The sequence below is a fragment of the Molothrus aeneus genome, chromosome 4 (genome assembly GCF_037042795.1).
Source record: "Molothrus aeneus isolate 106 chromosome 4, BPBGC_Maene_1.0, whole genome shotgun sequence".
In the NCBI taxonomy this organism is placed as follows: Eukaryota; Metazoa; Chordata; class Aves; order Passeriformes; family Icteridae; genus Molothrus; species Molothrus aeneus.
Window position 1 is genome coordinate 29,108,907 of NC_089649.1, and position 16,600 is coordinate 29,125,506.

General features: G+C 51.2%; 2 protein-coding genes across 2 annotated transcripts in view; one reads left to right on the forward strand and one right to left on the reverse strand.

Annotated features, from left to right (window-relative positions):
- The window catches only part of DAPP1 (dual adaptor of phosphotyrosine and 3-phosphoinositides 1), a 55,461-nt gene extending 52,883 nt beyond the window's left edge, over positions 1–2,578 (reverse strand). Inside the window, exon 1 of the mRNA XM_066548172.1 lies at positions 2,301–2,578. Coding sequence (XP_066404269.1) covers positions 2,301–2,578 — 278 coding nt within the window. The remainder of the gene's footprint in view (positions 1–2,300) is intronic.
- A 10-nt stretch (positions 2,579–2,588) lies between these two features.
- On the forward strand, positions 2,589–13,559 carry C4H4orf54 (chromosome 4 C4orf54 homolog). The gene is made up of 3 exons (XM_066549134.1): positions 2,589–5,321; positions 9,777–9,899; positions 12,944–13,559. The coding sequence occupies exon 1, from the start codon at positions 2,589–2,591 to the stop codon at positions 5,310–5,312; it is 2,724 nt and encodes a 907-aa protein (XP_066405231.1). The 3' UTR covers positions 5,313–5,321; positions 9,777–9,899; positions 12,944–13,559.
- The last annotated feature ends 3,041 nt before the right edge of the window (positions 13,560–16,600 follow it).

Consider the following 16,600-nt stretch of genomic DNA (forward strand, 5'->3'; position numbering starts at 1 on the left):
AGCTTGCCTTTTCAAAACTTCCATGGTGCTTGCACTGATTTTTGGTTTGTCATCTTGGGGACCGCTCAGTGAAGCTCTCAGCTGCCAAAGGTCAGGCATGCCACAGAAACGCCTATTTATAGGCCTTAGGTGCTGGTTGTGTCTAAACCGGCATTTGGAAGGAGAAAGATTTCTTGGAGACCGGTGGCTCTCTGGACTTCTGTAAAGGTGCAGGGCCAGACGGCCGTCCATAGCATGTCCCTATGCAACGACGCCTCCTGCGACTGGGGACGCAGGGTGCAGGGGGATAGTTTAGGGAAGAAAACAGCTGTTTAGCCACTGCTACATGTAGAACGAGGAGGGTGCACTTGCTGTTGCCACGCTGCGTGCTCAGCCAGTGCCCTGGGAGTTGTCTCCTGCAGCCGGTGCCGCCGGCTCCCCGGGGAGCTGGGCAGCATCTTTGTAGGCATGGGCAGCTCTCCCCTTCCAAGGGGTGTCCGGGCGCCTTTATTCCGGGGAAACACAGATGTTTAAAATAGGATTTCAGACGGCCTAAGTGACGCCGGCTCTATGTATAGTCCGTGTCTCGGAAAACCCACAGGACCGGGGCCCGTGCCGGGATGTGCAGGGCCAGCTCCCCCGCGGTGTCCAGAGCGGCTGCCCTGTGCCGCGGGGGGCTGCGGGGGGAGCTGAGCCCGGCCCGACCCCTCCGCCCCCCGGCGGCGATGCCCGCCCGGGCCGGGAGCCGGCGCGCCGGGCGGAGGAGGGGACGAGAGAGGAGCGGAGGGGAGGGCAAGGAGGGGAGGGCAGGGCGTGGGCGGCCACCGCCCCCCCGTCCCCTCCGGCACGTGCCTGCCCGCCCCCGCGGGCCACTGCCGCGCCCCGACGGCCCCGGCATGGACGCGCCCGGCCAGCGGCCCGCCAGCCCCCGAGCCGGCCCGGAGGGCGCGGCGGCGGAGCGGGACCCGAGCACAAACCCGAGCCCGAACCCCGGCCCGGAGGCGCCCATCCAGGAGGAGAGGGAGGCGGCGTACGTGGAGATCCGCGGCTCGCCGCAGGGGCCGGAGGAGAGTCGCCAGAAGCCCGAACTGGCCCCGGCCGGCGGCGCGGAGGGAGCGTCCGGTTCCTCACCGGACAGCGGAGCCGGTGGGACCGGGGATGGCGACTCGGCGAGCGGCGGACCTCCGGCGGAGGAAGCAGGGCCAGCATCCTTGGACCGCGGGCGGGATCGCCCTCCTTCCCCGGCGGCGGCGGAATGCGGCGCTGACACCGGCCCCGGCTCCGTGGAAGCGGCGGGGAGCGGAGGGACGCCGGAGGCAGGGGGCTGCCCGGAGTCCTCCTCCTCCTCCTGCCCTTCGCCTGTGACCAAGGCGGACGACTCTCCCGCAATGGGCGACCCGGTGTCGACGGAGGGCAAAACCTCCTCGTCGTCCTTCGGCTACGAAAGCGAAGTGGAGGATGAGGTCGCGGGGCGCAAGGCGACTCCCCCCGGCGCCCCCCCGGGCTCCCCTCCCGGCGGCGGCCGCGACGAGGCGCACTATATCAGCACGCAGGAGATCCAGCTCAGCGAGGTGGACCACGACATGGACTTCGACGCGGGGCTGGCCGCCCGCTGGGACTTCGAGGATAACAACGTGATCTATTCCTTCGTTGACTACGCCTCCTTCGGGAGCGACGAGACCCCGGGGGACACGCTGACGGAGGAGGAGGAGAATAGCTGCTACCTTAGCACGACCACCAGCGACCCCAACAACCAGACGGACAGCATCGACAACACCAGCAGCACCGAGATCGTCAGCCTTACCTCCGAACACGACACCCCCGGCGCGGACAAGCGCGCCAGCTCGGGGGAAAGCCGGTCCAAGCAGCCCGGCCGCCCCGGCGGGAGCCCGGGCGCCCAGCTTCTCCTATCAATCAAAGCCGCTTCCCGGGCTATAAATGAGTCTAGCAACGTGCACGGAAAGCAAAACACTGTTTACGCTGCCAAGCATGAAGGCGACATGAGTCTCCGTGTCGCCGCGGCTCCCGACCGCAGTGCGAGTTTAAAACAGGATGCGGTCCGCGACCACGCGAAAAAGTTCATCGCGGTGCCTGCGCGGCTGCAGACGCGCTGCGGGGCCGCCAGGGCAGGGGAGCACTCGAGCGGCGCCTCCAGCGCCGTCAGCGAGCTGGACGATGCCGACAAAGAGGTGCGAAACCTTACGGCCAGGGCTTTCCGCAGCCTGGCGTACCCCTATTTCGACACCCTGCGCCCCGGCTCCCGCGCCTCCTCCGCCTCCCTGTCCGACAATGCCCTGGGCATCAACCGCTGGTCCACCTACCTGGACCTCAAGTGCGGCACTCTGGGGCCGAGAGCCGAGCCCAGCCTGCTGCGCTCCGGCCGCTCGCAGACCAAAGCCCTCGAGTTCGTGGTCAGCAAGCTCGACGGGGAGATCGCCCACGTCGAAACGCCGCGGCGGCTGCGAGCGGGCTCCCGGGTGGTGACCCTGCTGGACCTCGGCGATGCCGCCGAGGCCGGGGAGCCGCCGGCGGCGGAGGGCGGCGGGAAGGGCTCCAGCAAGAAGTCCAGGTTCGCCTCCAGCCTCCTCAAAAACGTCATCTCCAAGAAGATGCAGCTGGAGCACGAGTTCAAGATGGAGCGGGGCGAGATCACCGACACCTCCTACACCGGGCCGGGCGCGGGCCGGGAGCCCGAACCCACCGGCGGCAGCGCCGGCCGGGAGCGGCATCGGGAGGGCGGCGTGCAGCGGCAGAACTCCCGGCACTCGGAAGGCGGCTCGGACTGCGCCGCGGCGCCGGCGGAGGATGCGGGCGAGGGCGGCGGGGGCCGCTCCCCGGCCTCCAAGGCGTCGACGCCCCGCGAGGGGAACCGCAGCCTGGACCGGGCGCTGTCCGAGGAGCTGTGCGAGGTGAAGCGCAGCGCCTCGGAGGCCATCAAGGCCACCTTCCTCCGCAGCCAGAACAGCGCTTTCAGGTCCTGGAAGGAGCGGGAGGCGGAAAGGAAGGAGGAGAGGGCGCCCATCGGCAAGCTGAAACTTTCTCCCAAGAACGACTGGCGAGCCGACCTGGGTGAGATCTCTGCCGGCAAGTCCACCAAGATGTCCCGCCTATTCGTCCCCGCCATTCAGCACACCCCTCGGGAGAAGGATCCCGGCAAGAGGGCGACCAAGTGCTCCGCCGCGGCCGCCGCCGCCGCCGTGTCCTCGGCCGCCGCCACCTCGCCCCCCGCCGCCAAGCCCAAAGCGCCCGAGATCAAGATCAGCCTGGGCAGCGTGCAGCAGCCCCGGGACGCCGCTTTCAGCATCGCGCAGCTGCTGACGCCGCAGATCGCAGGCCGGCCGCCGGAGGAGGGCAGGGGGCAGCCGCTCAAGCCTCTCAAGGCCGGCGACGGCACCGACAAAGTGCCGCAGTTCCTGGTGCGCGATGTGAGGGACAGCAAGTACAGAGCCCAGGGGATCCTCCACCAGGTGCGGGACGTGCGGAAGCTCATCAAAAGCTCCTACAGCGCCGACTCGGGAGATAACAGCAGCGACAAGGGCAGCGGCGCCTCCGAGCAAGGCGGCCCGGAGCAGAAGCCCCGGCAGCAGCTGGTCATCGCCGGGGTGCCCCGGTCGCTCTCCCCCGTGGTCATCACCTGCCAGGCGGTCGGCCACACCGGCACCAAGCCCACCGAGGGGGGGGCCAAGGCGGCGGGCAGGGCGCCCGCCTGCCCCCCGGAGGGCACCGTGCTGGTGCACCGCACCTCGGGCAGGCTGCCAGTGGCCACCATCGCCCCCAACAAGAGCGATGCTCGCCAGCCGGCTGTGCTCAAGATCGTTTCCAAATCCTCCGCGCCCTGGCGGCACCAGCCGCCGCCGCCGCCGCCGCCCCCCGAGAGGGGCCGGGGACCGGAGGAGGACCCGCGGGAGGAGAGCAAGGCAGCGCCGGTGCAGAACGCTCTGGAGAAGCTGACGGCGGCGGTGCGGAGCATGGAGGAGCTCTACAGCTTCAACAAGCGCGAGTGGAAGCGCAAGAGCGACCCTCTGCCCATCACCGACAGCCACGTGCTCTCCCTTATCGCCAGCCAGGAGCGGGGCGCCGGCTCCCGACCCGCCGCCGCCGCCGCCGCTCCGCCCCCGCCGCCGCCGGCGGACAAGGCGGAGGAGCCGTCGGGCAAGGGCCCGAGCAGCGAGCGGCTGCCCCGCCGCCCCTCCAACAGCGCCGCCGACAAGGTCTCGGCCAAGGCGGCCGCCTTCGAGAGCCTGGCCCGGCAGCGGCAGCGCTGCCCGCCGCCGCCCCGCGCCGAGCCCCCCGCCGCCCCCCGCGCCCTCCTCACGCTCCGCGGGGCGGGCGGAGCCGCGGCCCCCGCGCCCGCCAAGCTCCCCCCCGAGGGCGGCCCGCGGGGCCCGGCACCGCCGCGCTCCCCTCGGCTGCCCGCGGGCGGCGGCGGCGGCGATGCGGAGCGCGGCCCCGACTGCGGGAACTATCTGTCGCTGCCGCTGAAGGCGGCCGCCGAGCCCGGCTCCCCCCCGTCCGCGGGGGCCACGGAGGGCGGCGGCATCCGCCCCAGCCCGGTGTCGGCGTCAGCGGCGGCGGCGGCGCTGTGCGGCCTGCAGCCCTTCGGCGTCGCCAAGCCCCCCGGCAGCCCCAGACCGCCGCCCGGACCCCCGCCCGCCGAGGAGCCCCCCGCCGCCGCCCCGCCGCCCGCCGAGGGTGCGCCCGCCGCCCTGTACCGCCCGCCGCTGCCCTTCGCCGCCCTGCCCGGCGCCGCGCCGCCGCCGCTGCTCTGCTTCTCGCCCTCCGTGCCCGCCGCGGCCACCGCGGCCGAGCCCTTCCCGCAGACGCAGCGCAAGGTGCTGCTGGACGTGAGCACCGGGCAGTACTACCTGGTGGACACGCCCGTGCAGCAGCCCCTCAAGCGGCGCCTCTTCGACCCCGAGACCGGGCAGTACGTGGAGGTGCCGGTGCCCCAGCAGCCGGCCGTGGCTCCCGTCCCGCTGCCTCTCTCGCCCCTCGCCCTCAGTGCCGGTGCCTACGGCGCCACGTACATGCTGTACCCCGGGCTCCTGCCCGCCGCCACCGTGCTGCCCGCCGGCGCCCTGCAGCGCCCGCTGTCTCACTCGGGCAGCGATGGCAGCGCCCCCGCAGAGCCTGGCAGCCCCGCCGCGCCAGAGGCGGCTTTCGCCGACAGCCCCTACTACGTGGCCACCAGCAAGGGCCCGCCGCCGCCACGGCACGGGCCGGCCGAGGCGAAGCCGGTCATCAGCATCACAGCGCCGGCCACCGGGCCGCGGATCGTCGCGCCGCCCTCCTTCGACGGCACCACCATGCGCTTCGTGGTGGAGCACCGGTGAAGAGCGCGGGTGAGTGGGTGCTGCCTGCCGGGCACGGCTGTCACAGGGGGTGGGCAGCGCAGAGCGGGTTAATGGCCAAATGACAGCAGTGCCACAGCTTCTGCTCAGGGGGAGAGAGTTCACAGAGGGGCCCTCACTAAGGCGTAAAATATAGAAAGGTTAGGCACACCCCTTGGTGCAGTTTGGTATAACTTGGAGCTTCTTTTTTTGGCAGTTTCAGAGAAGCACACCATAGCCACTCATCACAGGACCTGTATTTGTGCAGCCCTATGGCCGGGGTACCTCCCATTGCTCCCAGGGATGGCACTGTGGGTGGGTATCTCTGGATCCATCATCTGAACCCACCTTGCCAGCCATGAAAGAGCCCCTTCACCTTGGCATCTCATCCTCCTCTTGTGTCACCTCTCACCTCTTCCTCCCAAGGGGAGGTGAGCACCTCTCTCTTTCCCCTGTACCTGTTTCTCCCCAACCTCAAGAGGAGTGGGAGAGGGGTCTAATGGAAGGAAACCCTTATTTTGGGTCCTTCTTTTTAGTGGGGTGAGGGAGCAGGATGCATGGAGCAGTCCCAGGTGAGCTCTCCTGGAGCCATGGGGCTGCTGGCAGGGGCAGAGGTGCCCACAGCTGCCTGTGCTGCAGGAGGGCTCCCCGGGGCACTGCTGCAAAGCACAGTTTTACACAGCAGCTCTGAGCTTGTAGTGCCAGAGTCCTGACAGTGCCCAGCTACCTGGGGCTGTAACCCAGGGCCAGCCTCCAAATTCAGGGATGTGGATGTCTACCTGTCCTGGAGCAAGGAGGAGGGCACAGGACTAGGCAGACAGCATGCACTGAAACCAGTGTGGTGCAGTATGTCCTGTGCAAATGACCAAGGAATGATGACATTTCATTTTAAAAGACCTGAAATGTTACAGAAGTGCCTTCAGGACTGGTGTCACTGCTCCTTCTGCCTCTTGCATTAGAATGCATGGCTCATCTTTATCACGTGCAGTATTAGGCAGAACTGCCAAATCTTCCGTGGCTTACCAAGAATTCACAGATTTGGTTTTTTGGTGTATATGAAAAGGCAAAGAGAAAGAGTGGAAGAGTGGCAACCGCCAGAAGTTTGGGTTTGTCACCAGTTTGGGCTGAGCTTTGCCCAGTTGTATGCTTGAGGGTAAATTTTGTCTTCCAGCACTTGGGTTATCTATTTTGCTTTAAAATATATATTTTTTTAGTTTGCATCATCTACTACATAGTATATTATTTGTTGAATGAAACCTTATTGATGTGATTTATACACTTGCTTCTCTGCTTGTAATTATTTTATCTTGAAAGCTGCATTCTTTTATCCTGGCTGTGGATGAAGTTGTTTTCATTGGCCCTTATGGATCCTGGGGCCTTTATTGGCCCCAGCACAGGCAACATGCCAGTTTAACTTGAGCTCTGCTGGGCTGCTTGAGTTCATCTTGCCAGTAAAGTCAGAGAACCTAGATGAAATGGCAAAAAGTAGTTCATTATTTTCCCTTTGGTCTGGAGGCTGAATTGAGATGGCTAGCAGAAGGAATTTGTTAAATTTCAGATTAGAGACGTGATGTTTTTGAAAAGATAGGGTGTATAGTAGATGCATTTGTAACAGTAACTAAACAAAACCCACCCACTTTTCTTGTGTCTTTTTCACTCTTTAAAAGTGAAAAACATCATATTTCCTGGTGTGCCCTGTCCCTCAGTTTGCCAAGGGTTATCCTGTTATCATGTTTTTACCTTGCCTTCAGTGCCTGGTGAGGCAGGTGATGCTCTCACCAAATTGCTCTTTCTCCCAGGTGAAGTTAAAACAGCAGCCCTGCTTTGTTGTGCTGTGCCAGAGCTCTACCACTGCAGAACTGTGTGAAAGCTGCCTCAAAACACTGGTGGTGCATGCTCAGTACAGAAGGTCATGCAGCAGTGTGCAGCCTTGAGTTTCATTTTACCATCCTGATCAATCTTTGATCATGCCAAGGCATTTGTTGTCTACTACAGACAGGGGTGCCCCTCGTGGGCTGTCTCAGACCTGCTGAGGGAGGTGTCCTGCTGCTGGACAATGGATGCACTTTTTTCCCTTGACCTGTTCTGACAATCTTAACAGAAATAATTTTAACTGCATGCTGCAGGATGTGTTTAACTTGCCATTAGACTTTGGTTATTTCTGTATCTTATCTCTCTGTGGAAAACTATGTATATGCTAGAGAGGCATCACATCTGTAGCTTTCTTCTTCCTGTTATTTTCATTCACCTACATAATTTTCATGTCCCTGTGGATAATTTTTCCTCTTCTTCTCTCTTTTGAGGTCTACTTTTTCCCCATTATTTTCCTTTATCTTTTGTCATTCCATTCCTAACGAAAAGCCTTTGTTTGTTCAGTATGGTGTTTTTCCCCTAACACTGTGGTGTTTTTCCCCAAGAACATCAGTATAATTTCATGTGAATCTAAGGGTGAACTGTTGTTAACTTTTTAAATTCCTGTTAGTTGCTTTCACACCAGACCAGGGTCTTTTGATTGCAGCAATGCTGTGCAGATCCTAAAATGGATTTGAAAACAGCCAGATTTCATCCTTTGAGTGCAAGAGTTCAATAAAGTACTGTCCTTTCAGGTCCTTTTTGTTTACTAAGCAAAATGAGCTGAATGAATGCTCTTTTTCTCCACTCCTGAATTCCTGTCTGCACTGCACATATTCTCTTCTTCCTTTCTTTGCTCTATTTCTTTCACATCTTCATTCACAAACTGTATCACTGTGTTAAGGACTGCTCTATCTTGGTCTCTGTCACCTGTGGGAGGTCAGTGGGACCTGAAGTTTTGCTAGTGGTGTGATGCCTGTGGTGGATTGACACCAAATCCCCTGCACATCTGCTGCTCTTCCAGCACTTCCCCTTGTATCTGGTGCTTTTTCCTGCATAATCATTGGGATAAAATGGATCCCATCAGTTTGTGTTCTGACAAAATCCAAGCTGCCATTTCTGAACTATTCTTAAGTTTTTGATGTGCAGAAAATAGTGGAAAATGTGTACATATTTCTGAGTGATATCTTATGGTTGCTTCTCTCCCTCCTCTTCTTCACTCACGGTAAATGGGGAGCTTTAGCAACATCATCCTTGCCTGCTGCACTTCTTCCTTGATGCTAATTTTCAGTTCGAATAAACTTGCATCCAAGCCTAGACAGAACCAACCTCTAGAGGGTGAACTGCCTGACAGGAGCTCATTCCCAGCATGAGTGAATGAAAATGTGGTTTTAACTTTTGTATCTATTCCCATATTTTACTCTCTGGAGTTGCTGCCTCGTGTTAGGTAAATAAATGAGAAAAGAACAGGTAGTAAAGTAGAAAGCAACTGTAGTAAATTGTACTGCCAATATTAGAAGGGTATTTTTCATTGTTCTGTTTAAACCATGAGCATAAACACCTTACAGGTACAGGAATACATAAGCAAATATACTTACCAGTTGTATTTTCTTCCCAACTGCTATCACATAATCTATGCTTTCCTTTAAAAATTAATTTTGTGTGGATAGTATATAAAAATGATTTTAAGGCTCATTAATTGGTATTTTTACACTTTGTTTTAGTTGTTCCCTGTTCATCAGGATGTATGTTCTACATTACTAAGTCAAGAAGTCAACTTACAGTGTAATATGCAGTACATAGGACTTATGCTGATGCCTTTGCTGAGAATTTAGTACAGAATTTATCCAGTTTTAGTGGGAAATACTGGAATATTCCAAGAACCAAACAGGCTCTAACATTTGATCTTGTAAATCAGTCTACAAATGGAAATAAGTGTGACCTTGTGCTCAAAACTGTGGCTATTTAGGAAACATTTCAATAGTGCTGAGCCTTGGTACCAATAAAAGTTCACAGTGGCCTTAATGACTCCTCCTGTCCAGGATGATTTCCTGAGTCAGTATTGAAGTGTTCACTCCACAAATCTTAGAGCACTGGGTGTGGGTTGTTTCCCTTTTCCTGATGTGTTTCATGCTGGAGGCTGTGCTGGTAAGGGAAGCTCCCAGGGTATGGTTGTTTCCCTTTTCCTGATGTGTTCCATGCTGGATGCTGTGCTGGTAAGGGAAGCTCCCAGGTCTTTAACTGAGCAGATGGATGACTGAAATCCCACACAGGTCACATTGGCCTCTTTCCACCCGTGTCCATGGGGTTCCCCAGGACCTGTCTCCTGGGAGCTGTGGCTCTGGAAGGCACAGCATGTTCCACACCTTGAGCAGCAAGGATGGGTTCTGCTCAAAACACCAGGGCTGCCAAAAACTGACTCAGTTTGAAAACCTGGATGCCCTTGGCTGATCATTGGCAGTGGCTTAGGAAATGAGGAGCAAGAGTAGTGTGGGGATAAAGGAGGTATTTATGCACCTCTCTGGAGGAATAGAGATTGTTCAGATTGTTGTGGCAGCTCTCTAACAATCTGTATTAATGATGCTTTTCTGGTTTTGTTTGTTTGTTTTTCCACAGGGATAAGGAAGAAGAATTATGCTTCTTTGATTTGAAATACACTTGGTAACTCTTCAACATTAATCCTAAAAACTGCTTCTACCGTTTTCTCAATTTTTTTGCTTCATCATACAAAACAAGCATGTAAGTTTCTTGTTTTCTCCTAAATGCCCCCCTGTTTTGGAGTATGCCTACATTTAATTATGTGAGCAGCACTAAATTACTGCATTATTTTGTGCAAAGTTCTTTTTGTACTGAAGCTGATCTGCAGGCTTTATTGCCTCTGTGCTGGTAGCTAATGGCAGTGATGCCACTGCAGCTGTTTGTAAAATGCAGGGTGTAAATGCAGCAGTGTTTCAGTGTGGATCACCACACAGCTTCATTCAGGTCCCTGGAATGTGTTGTGATGATCCAGTGCAGCCCTGCAGCTCTTCACAAATGAAATAAAGCCCTCAGCTCTCTCCTATTGCGTTAAATTAGGGTCTTCCATATATATTTTAATCACAATTTGCAATCAGATGGTTTTTTGTACTCTCTACTTCTCACTTGGAATTGCAAAGGAAGAGAGCTGTAGTGTTGGAATTGCAAAGGAAGAGAGCTGTAGTGTTAAATTTATCCTTAGTGTTCATTTTTTGCCATAGTTCAAAACAAGCTGTGTAAATGTCAGAAAACACATTTGATTGCTTTCATTTTTTGTTTGCTCCTCTGTACTGTGTTGAATATCACAAGTTGCCTTAATTAGGACAGCATTTAAATACTGGGAAACCAGAAATCGAATGTAATATTTTAAAATCCTGGTTCTAAAGGAGAGAACAGCATTTATTTTCCTTTAAGACTGCAGTCTATTCTTCCTTAAATTGCAACATTGTTGAAAACATAATCCTAGTCACTGCCCTGTGAGAATAATTTATAACTGTTAGAGCCTCAGTACTATGCAGTTGTTTCTTTAGCTGTTTGACAGGTTTATCTGAGGGCTACAATTACAATTTGCTAAGAAAATACTTACCTTTTGAACAAAAAATATACAATAAGATTACTGACAGTGCAGTGATTTATATGTCCAACTCTGCTCACACTGATTGTTTTTTGTTACCAGCAACTAGTTTGTCTCAGCAAAAAAGAATTATTATTGTGACACCAAATCTAAAATTCAATAGTCTATTCCCTGCCCAAAATTTTGGCTAAGTGAAGCACTTTGGGAAGCAAATAAATGTAAGACAAAACCTAAATTATATAACATAAAGCTTTCTTTAAGTAACAGATTAGAATTTTAAAGTCTAAATGCAAATCCCAAAAGTCTTTATTTAAGCATTTGCCCACAGGCAGGATTTTTCTCCACCTGTTCTCAAGGCTTTCTGCCACTAGGAAAGTTTCAGTGTTTCCTATTTTTAAAATAAGCCCTGGGTTTTTGTTTTCCTGAGTAACTTATGAGGTACAGAAAACTTAGGTAGAACTGTCTTCAGCCATGTGTGTGAGATTGTATTTCAATGCAATTTATTTGTTTACAGGCACAAGTTGTAATTGCCCTCAGGATGAAATGCACTACAAGTGTGCAGATAGTGATTTCTCATGTGCCTTCTCACTCATTTTCATCATTGTGGGAATCCAGTTAATATTCTGACCCTTTTTAAAGAGCACACATTGTGTAAGGCTAATCCCTGTGCTCTTCAGCTGTACAGTCTGCATGACAAGCTTTAACTTCCCTCTGGGATTGGGGCTGACTGCCTCTTAAAGGAGATGAATGCTTCTCCCCCTCTCTCATGATGATAGGTCCGTAGGTGTTGTGATTAGAGTATCAATGTTAGACAGAGCAGTACTTGGGACTGCAGGACAGTGCAGGTACCAGAGTGGCTGGTTCCCTGTGACATACACATGTGCAGAACGTTCAGTATAATACTAGCATCCCTGTTCCACAATGGTCCTGTCCTACCTTTTCCTGTATCGGTGCTCGGAGCGGAGTTTCCCATTGCAGTTTACAAGATATAGGTTTGCACACACAACCTCAGGTTTACAGTTTCACCCGGTGTACTTGAAAGGAAAAAAAAAAACGTAGAAAACAACTGCCCAGGATTTCAACATGTATTTGTTGGAGGTAAATTTTGCAGGGTTTTTTTTTTTCACTGCCTGTGGAGATGAAAGCAATTAAATGAGGGAATACCAACAGCTATTTATTTTCTCAGGGGAGTTTACTTCAATGGAATGTGTCAATCCTAATGTCAAATAGTGTTTACTTGACTTTGTCTATTTCTAAAAAGACTTCTTGTTTGCATCAAGGGGTCAATTTTGCAAGGTGCTTCGCTAACCCAGCAAAGCCTTCACATGCATCTCCAACTTCAGATACTTAAGCAGATTCCTGGGGACTTCAGTGGAAGGATTTTTTCCTTCACCCATCTATGCAAAGCTTTGCTGAACTCATCCCAGAGTGCTGAATGCCTTGCAGACCTGAGCACCAGGTTCTTCCCTTTACAGAACCTGATCTCTGGGCTTGAGTCAAGCCTGACCCAGCAGATAATGCCACAAAAGGTCACCAGAAAAAAACTCTGGTAATATGGTGCTCCTCCATGTATGCCCAGTGGTGAATTTCTCCAGTGGATGGGGTGATGTGTAACCACATATCTTGGATTAGATTCAAGCCCTCCATGTCAGGGCTCACAAGCTGCTAGTATTATATGTTTCACGGTGCAGTCATAGTATGTTACAGCTGAAATTCACCCCATGTGCAAGGCAGGGCAAAATCCTGTGCACCACTCAAGTTCCCTCCCAGCCCTGCTGTCAGGGTTTTGAGGGCTGCACCAGCCAACTGTCCATGCATTTTAGGTCAGGATACAATTAAAAGTTTGAGCGGGACTGGAGTGATGCACCAGAATGTTGTTCTGGTCCTTTGCAACAGGGTTGGTTTCACTCAGTATCAAATTTAACCCTTGGTGAATCAACTGGTGAATGATTTGAAATGTATTTATGGGTTGTGTGGGGTGTTTTTGCCCCTTGTCTGTATTCAGTGCTACCTTTATTCTTTAGTGTTGATGGCCAAAGTGTCATTCCTTATGCTTACATATTGCCATTAACTTGTGGCTACCTGAGAACACATACTTCAAAATGCTTGTGCTTTTTTTCACCTATTTCTTTTTTTTTTTAATTTCTTCTTTTTTTCCTTCCCTGCCCCTTTCTTTTTCCTCTCATTTTTAAAGGGGTGAGTTAGTTATTGGTGTAAAGATATTTAAAAGTGCAAATGTGAAGTCAGGATAATGATTGTTTAGAGGATGTGGGTGGTATGTTTGATGAGAGAGGGGTGGGCTGTAAGGCAAAAGGGAAAAGGCCGTGAACGCATCATGTCGATGACTGTTGTCTGTGAAAGAAGAATTAAGAAACAGAAGATGTATAACTGGAGAGAAATGGACTCTTTGAGCTGCTCTCAGTGGAGACAACACTATGGCAAGTGCGTAGCTGAAACCCAAAGTGATCCCACTGCAGGGTGCTGTGGGCCTGGGATTGAGGGACGGCGGCGTCGCTCTGGGAATTGCACGGCGGGAACTTGGGAGCGTCACAGCCACGTGAGAACAGAGTGTCTGAAACTGCCAAGTACCAAAGTTTGTAACTGAATGAGTTGGCATTTGTATTATGTTGGGGTTTGTTGTTTTTATTTTTGTTTTTTCTCTTGAATGTTATGATAAATAAAATGTATTTTTCAGTAAAAGACACACTGCAAGTAGGCCTGCAGTCCTGCTTGGTTGTATATTTGCAAAGTTACCTTGGTTGTTTTGCAGAACAAGTGAAAACAGAGTCATTGCTTGGTTCAACATGTAAACAGCAACAGAAGAAGGAATTACACCAGAGAGCTGATCAAAAACCCCACACTCAGAGTCTCCCTGAGTTTGTCCCAGTATTGAAAGTCTCTTTCTGACCTGATATCTCTTTATTCTTTCCTCTTATAACAAAGAGTAGTTGGCATTGCTTATTTTTTTTACCCAAGTATAATTTAAGAAAAAACTCTCCAGTTTCAGTGAACTAACTTTGACTGGTGAATGGGTTTGGGTATCCAAAGAACTGCATCTTTGTGTATTGTAACGTGTTCAGAGAGAGCAATTGATGGAGTAAATAACTTTTTTCTGCTCACCCTCCAAGTTATCTTCATTGCCTAATATTGCAATACAAGCAAACATAAGATGAGTTTATTAGTGGATAGCATTATTGCTTGCACTATTACTAGGAAAAATCTTTTGCTGCTTTAGTGTTTTCTTTCTATCTTCATGGAGGCTGAAAAGGTTTCTATTGTTCAAATGTTTAAAAAAGCATGAGTCAAACACCAAAAAATCCCAAAATAGACTTGAAAACTGAAGTATTACTTTTGCAGTTTAAATGAACACTTTCACCTAAAGGAAAACTGAAGCAAGTTGGGCTACCAGGAGATAAAGGGTGACCAAAACAGACACAAAATAATAGTGGGTGTGTAGAGCAGAGAAAACGGCCTTGGATCACTTTATTAAAATCAGAGAAGTCCAAAATTGCAAGGACCTGGGGTTGTCAACTGGAAAATTTGGGAACTCTGCTTTTCTTGAAGGAGAGCTCCTGGAGCCTGATTTCAGTGGAGCTCTGTTACAAGATTTTCACAGCACTGCTGGTTTCTCACAATAGATGGAAAAATGAAGCTGAAACCTCCACAAAAGAGAGGTCAAAAGTAAATAAACTGAGAGACATGAACTTTAACCTTTCCTTAAGAAGCCCAATAATGCAACCAGTGTTTGTCCAGACACAAAGTGCCTCCCACCACATGAATCTACTGAAATTAAAGTATGAGGATTTCTTACGATACCTTAAATAAACTTAAGGGTGGAATATGTCTGGGATTTTCAAGGATTGTTGGAGAAAATCTTATAAGTTTCTACACAGTTGTTAAAATATCCCTGGTAGGAATGACGGTAAAAGTGCAACTCTATTGTGAAAAGGAGTAGGAACAAAGTAAAATGAGAAGCAAATAATTCCCTGATGTCAGATCTAAACATGTTATCCAAACGTAGAACATAACACTAAAAAAAACCTAAAAATCCAAACAAAAAAAAAAGGCACCAATATTAGATTGCTGACCCATAGGCTAGTTGCCATTGAGAACATGTAATCTGCCTGCCAAACCCAAACTGTATCTCTATATATATGAATATTTTTTTAAGAGTAGATGAAAAACACTGGTCAAAAATTAGTATTCCTGGAAGGAAACCTGAAGGGGAAAGTTTCCAAGTCTCTATTGCAAGTGGGTTGCTTTTTGGACTTAGCTGGATTTTCATTGCACTGTTCCTTCTATGGTTTCCAATTAGAAAAGACTGAGCATTTGTTTCCTTCTCTGAACTTCAGGTATGAATTATTGTTTAATTGCTACCACTGCTGATTACTTAAAAGTACATGTAATACCACTATTAAATACGTATTTTACATCTTGATTAACCCCCACTAATTGGATAAACAGAGCATTTGCTTTGTTTGTGACCCTAAATGTGTTTTCCCTTCAAATGCAGGCTGGAGGAATGTATTCATTTCACCTTATTTTTAGAAGTTTGTTACTTTTGTTGTTTCTGTAGCTATGGAGCCCCAGTAAGGAAGCCATGGCCTTCCATTACCCAGCTGCTGGACTAAACCTCTCCTGGAATCCCCATTATGTCCAGCTGTTGGGGTCAGATAGCTTCAGAAGCATCTGCTGCCATGCCAGGGGGTATCCACAAAGACATGTATTCCCTCTGAAGGAGCAGTGGGGTCTCAGGGGCTCTGTTTAAGTGTGAAAGCTGTGGGAGGTCCACAATGTCCCTTTACTGGCTGGTTCTTCAATTTGACACAATTGAGAAGGGACAAGCCTTGCTGGTATGGTGTAAGGATTGCTGGTATCAGTCGAAGATCTTACAGATATAAACTGCATTATCTAGACCTTTTTATTCTGATTTTGGGTTGTAAATTGATAGGCAAGCCTGGCAGAGTGGGGCAGAGGTGTCATCTGTTGATATCTCAACTCTCTGCAAGTAAAAGAGTGATGGCAGCTATTTCATTGTCCACCTTCTGTATTTAGGGTGTCAGGTCTCTGCATTAGGAGACTGCCTCTTGCCAGGTGAGTGAGTAAGTAGCTCTGCTCTTCTTTTTGTTTTGTGTGACACAAAGAGCAAGTATTAATAACAAATACAAAGGTTTGTCTTCAGTTTGTTCCTGAAACAGCAGTGGAGGTATCAGAGTGTCTGCAACAGGGAGCAGACTGTGAGTGGATGCTGAGGGCAGTATTGACACTGAGGAGGACTGCCTGGCTCTTACCTCTCCTCTGGGCAGAGGGCTTGGGCAGGCGCCTCCAGCCCATGGTGCATCCTCATCTAATCAGGAGGTCTCCTGATTAGAGAGGGAGCCCAGAACCTGAGTGCCAATTTAAATTATTGCTTCATACTGTGAAGGTGAGTAAAATGGTTCCTCTTACCCCAATCAAGAGCATTCCTTCCCTAATGAGAGGCTTTCTGTACCCAGAAGGTAACAGACAATAAGACTGGAAACAGTTTCTTCACATTGTATTTTAACCTGTTTTATTTAGGCTTTGACTAGAAATGTGCCAGCATTTTCAGGAAAGACAACAAGCAGACCACTTTTACATCCCACTGACAGCTTGATTTTTGCAGATTTCTGCACTCTTGGCTTTTACAACACAAAAGAGTTTGGATTTTTTTCTTATTCTTGTAATAAATTTTTTTTCATGACAATTTATGAGTTTTTCCCGGCTGCTTTTGGGTTTGGGATTTTAAAAAATAAACAATTGTTCTTGCCTTTTTATTTTACTTTTTTTTTGTGAACAGCACTTGCCCACCTTGTCCTATAAAAATTAAATC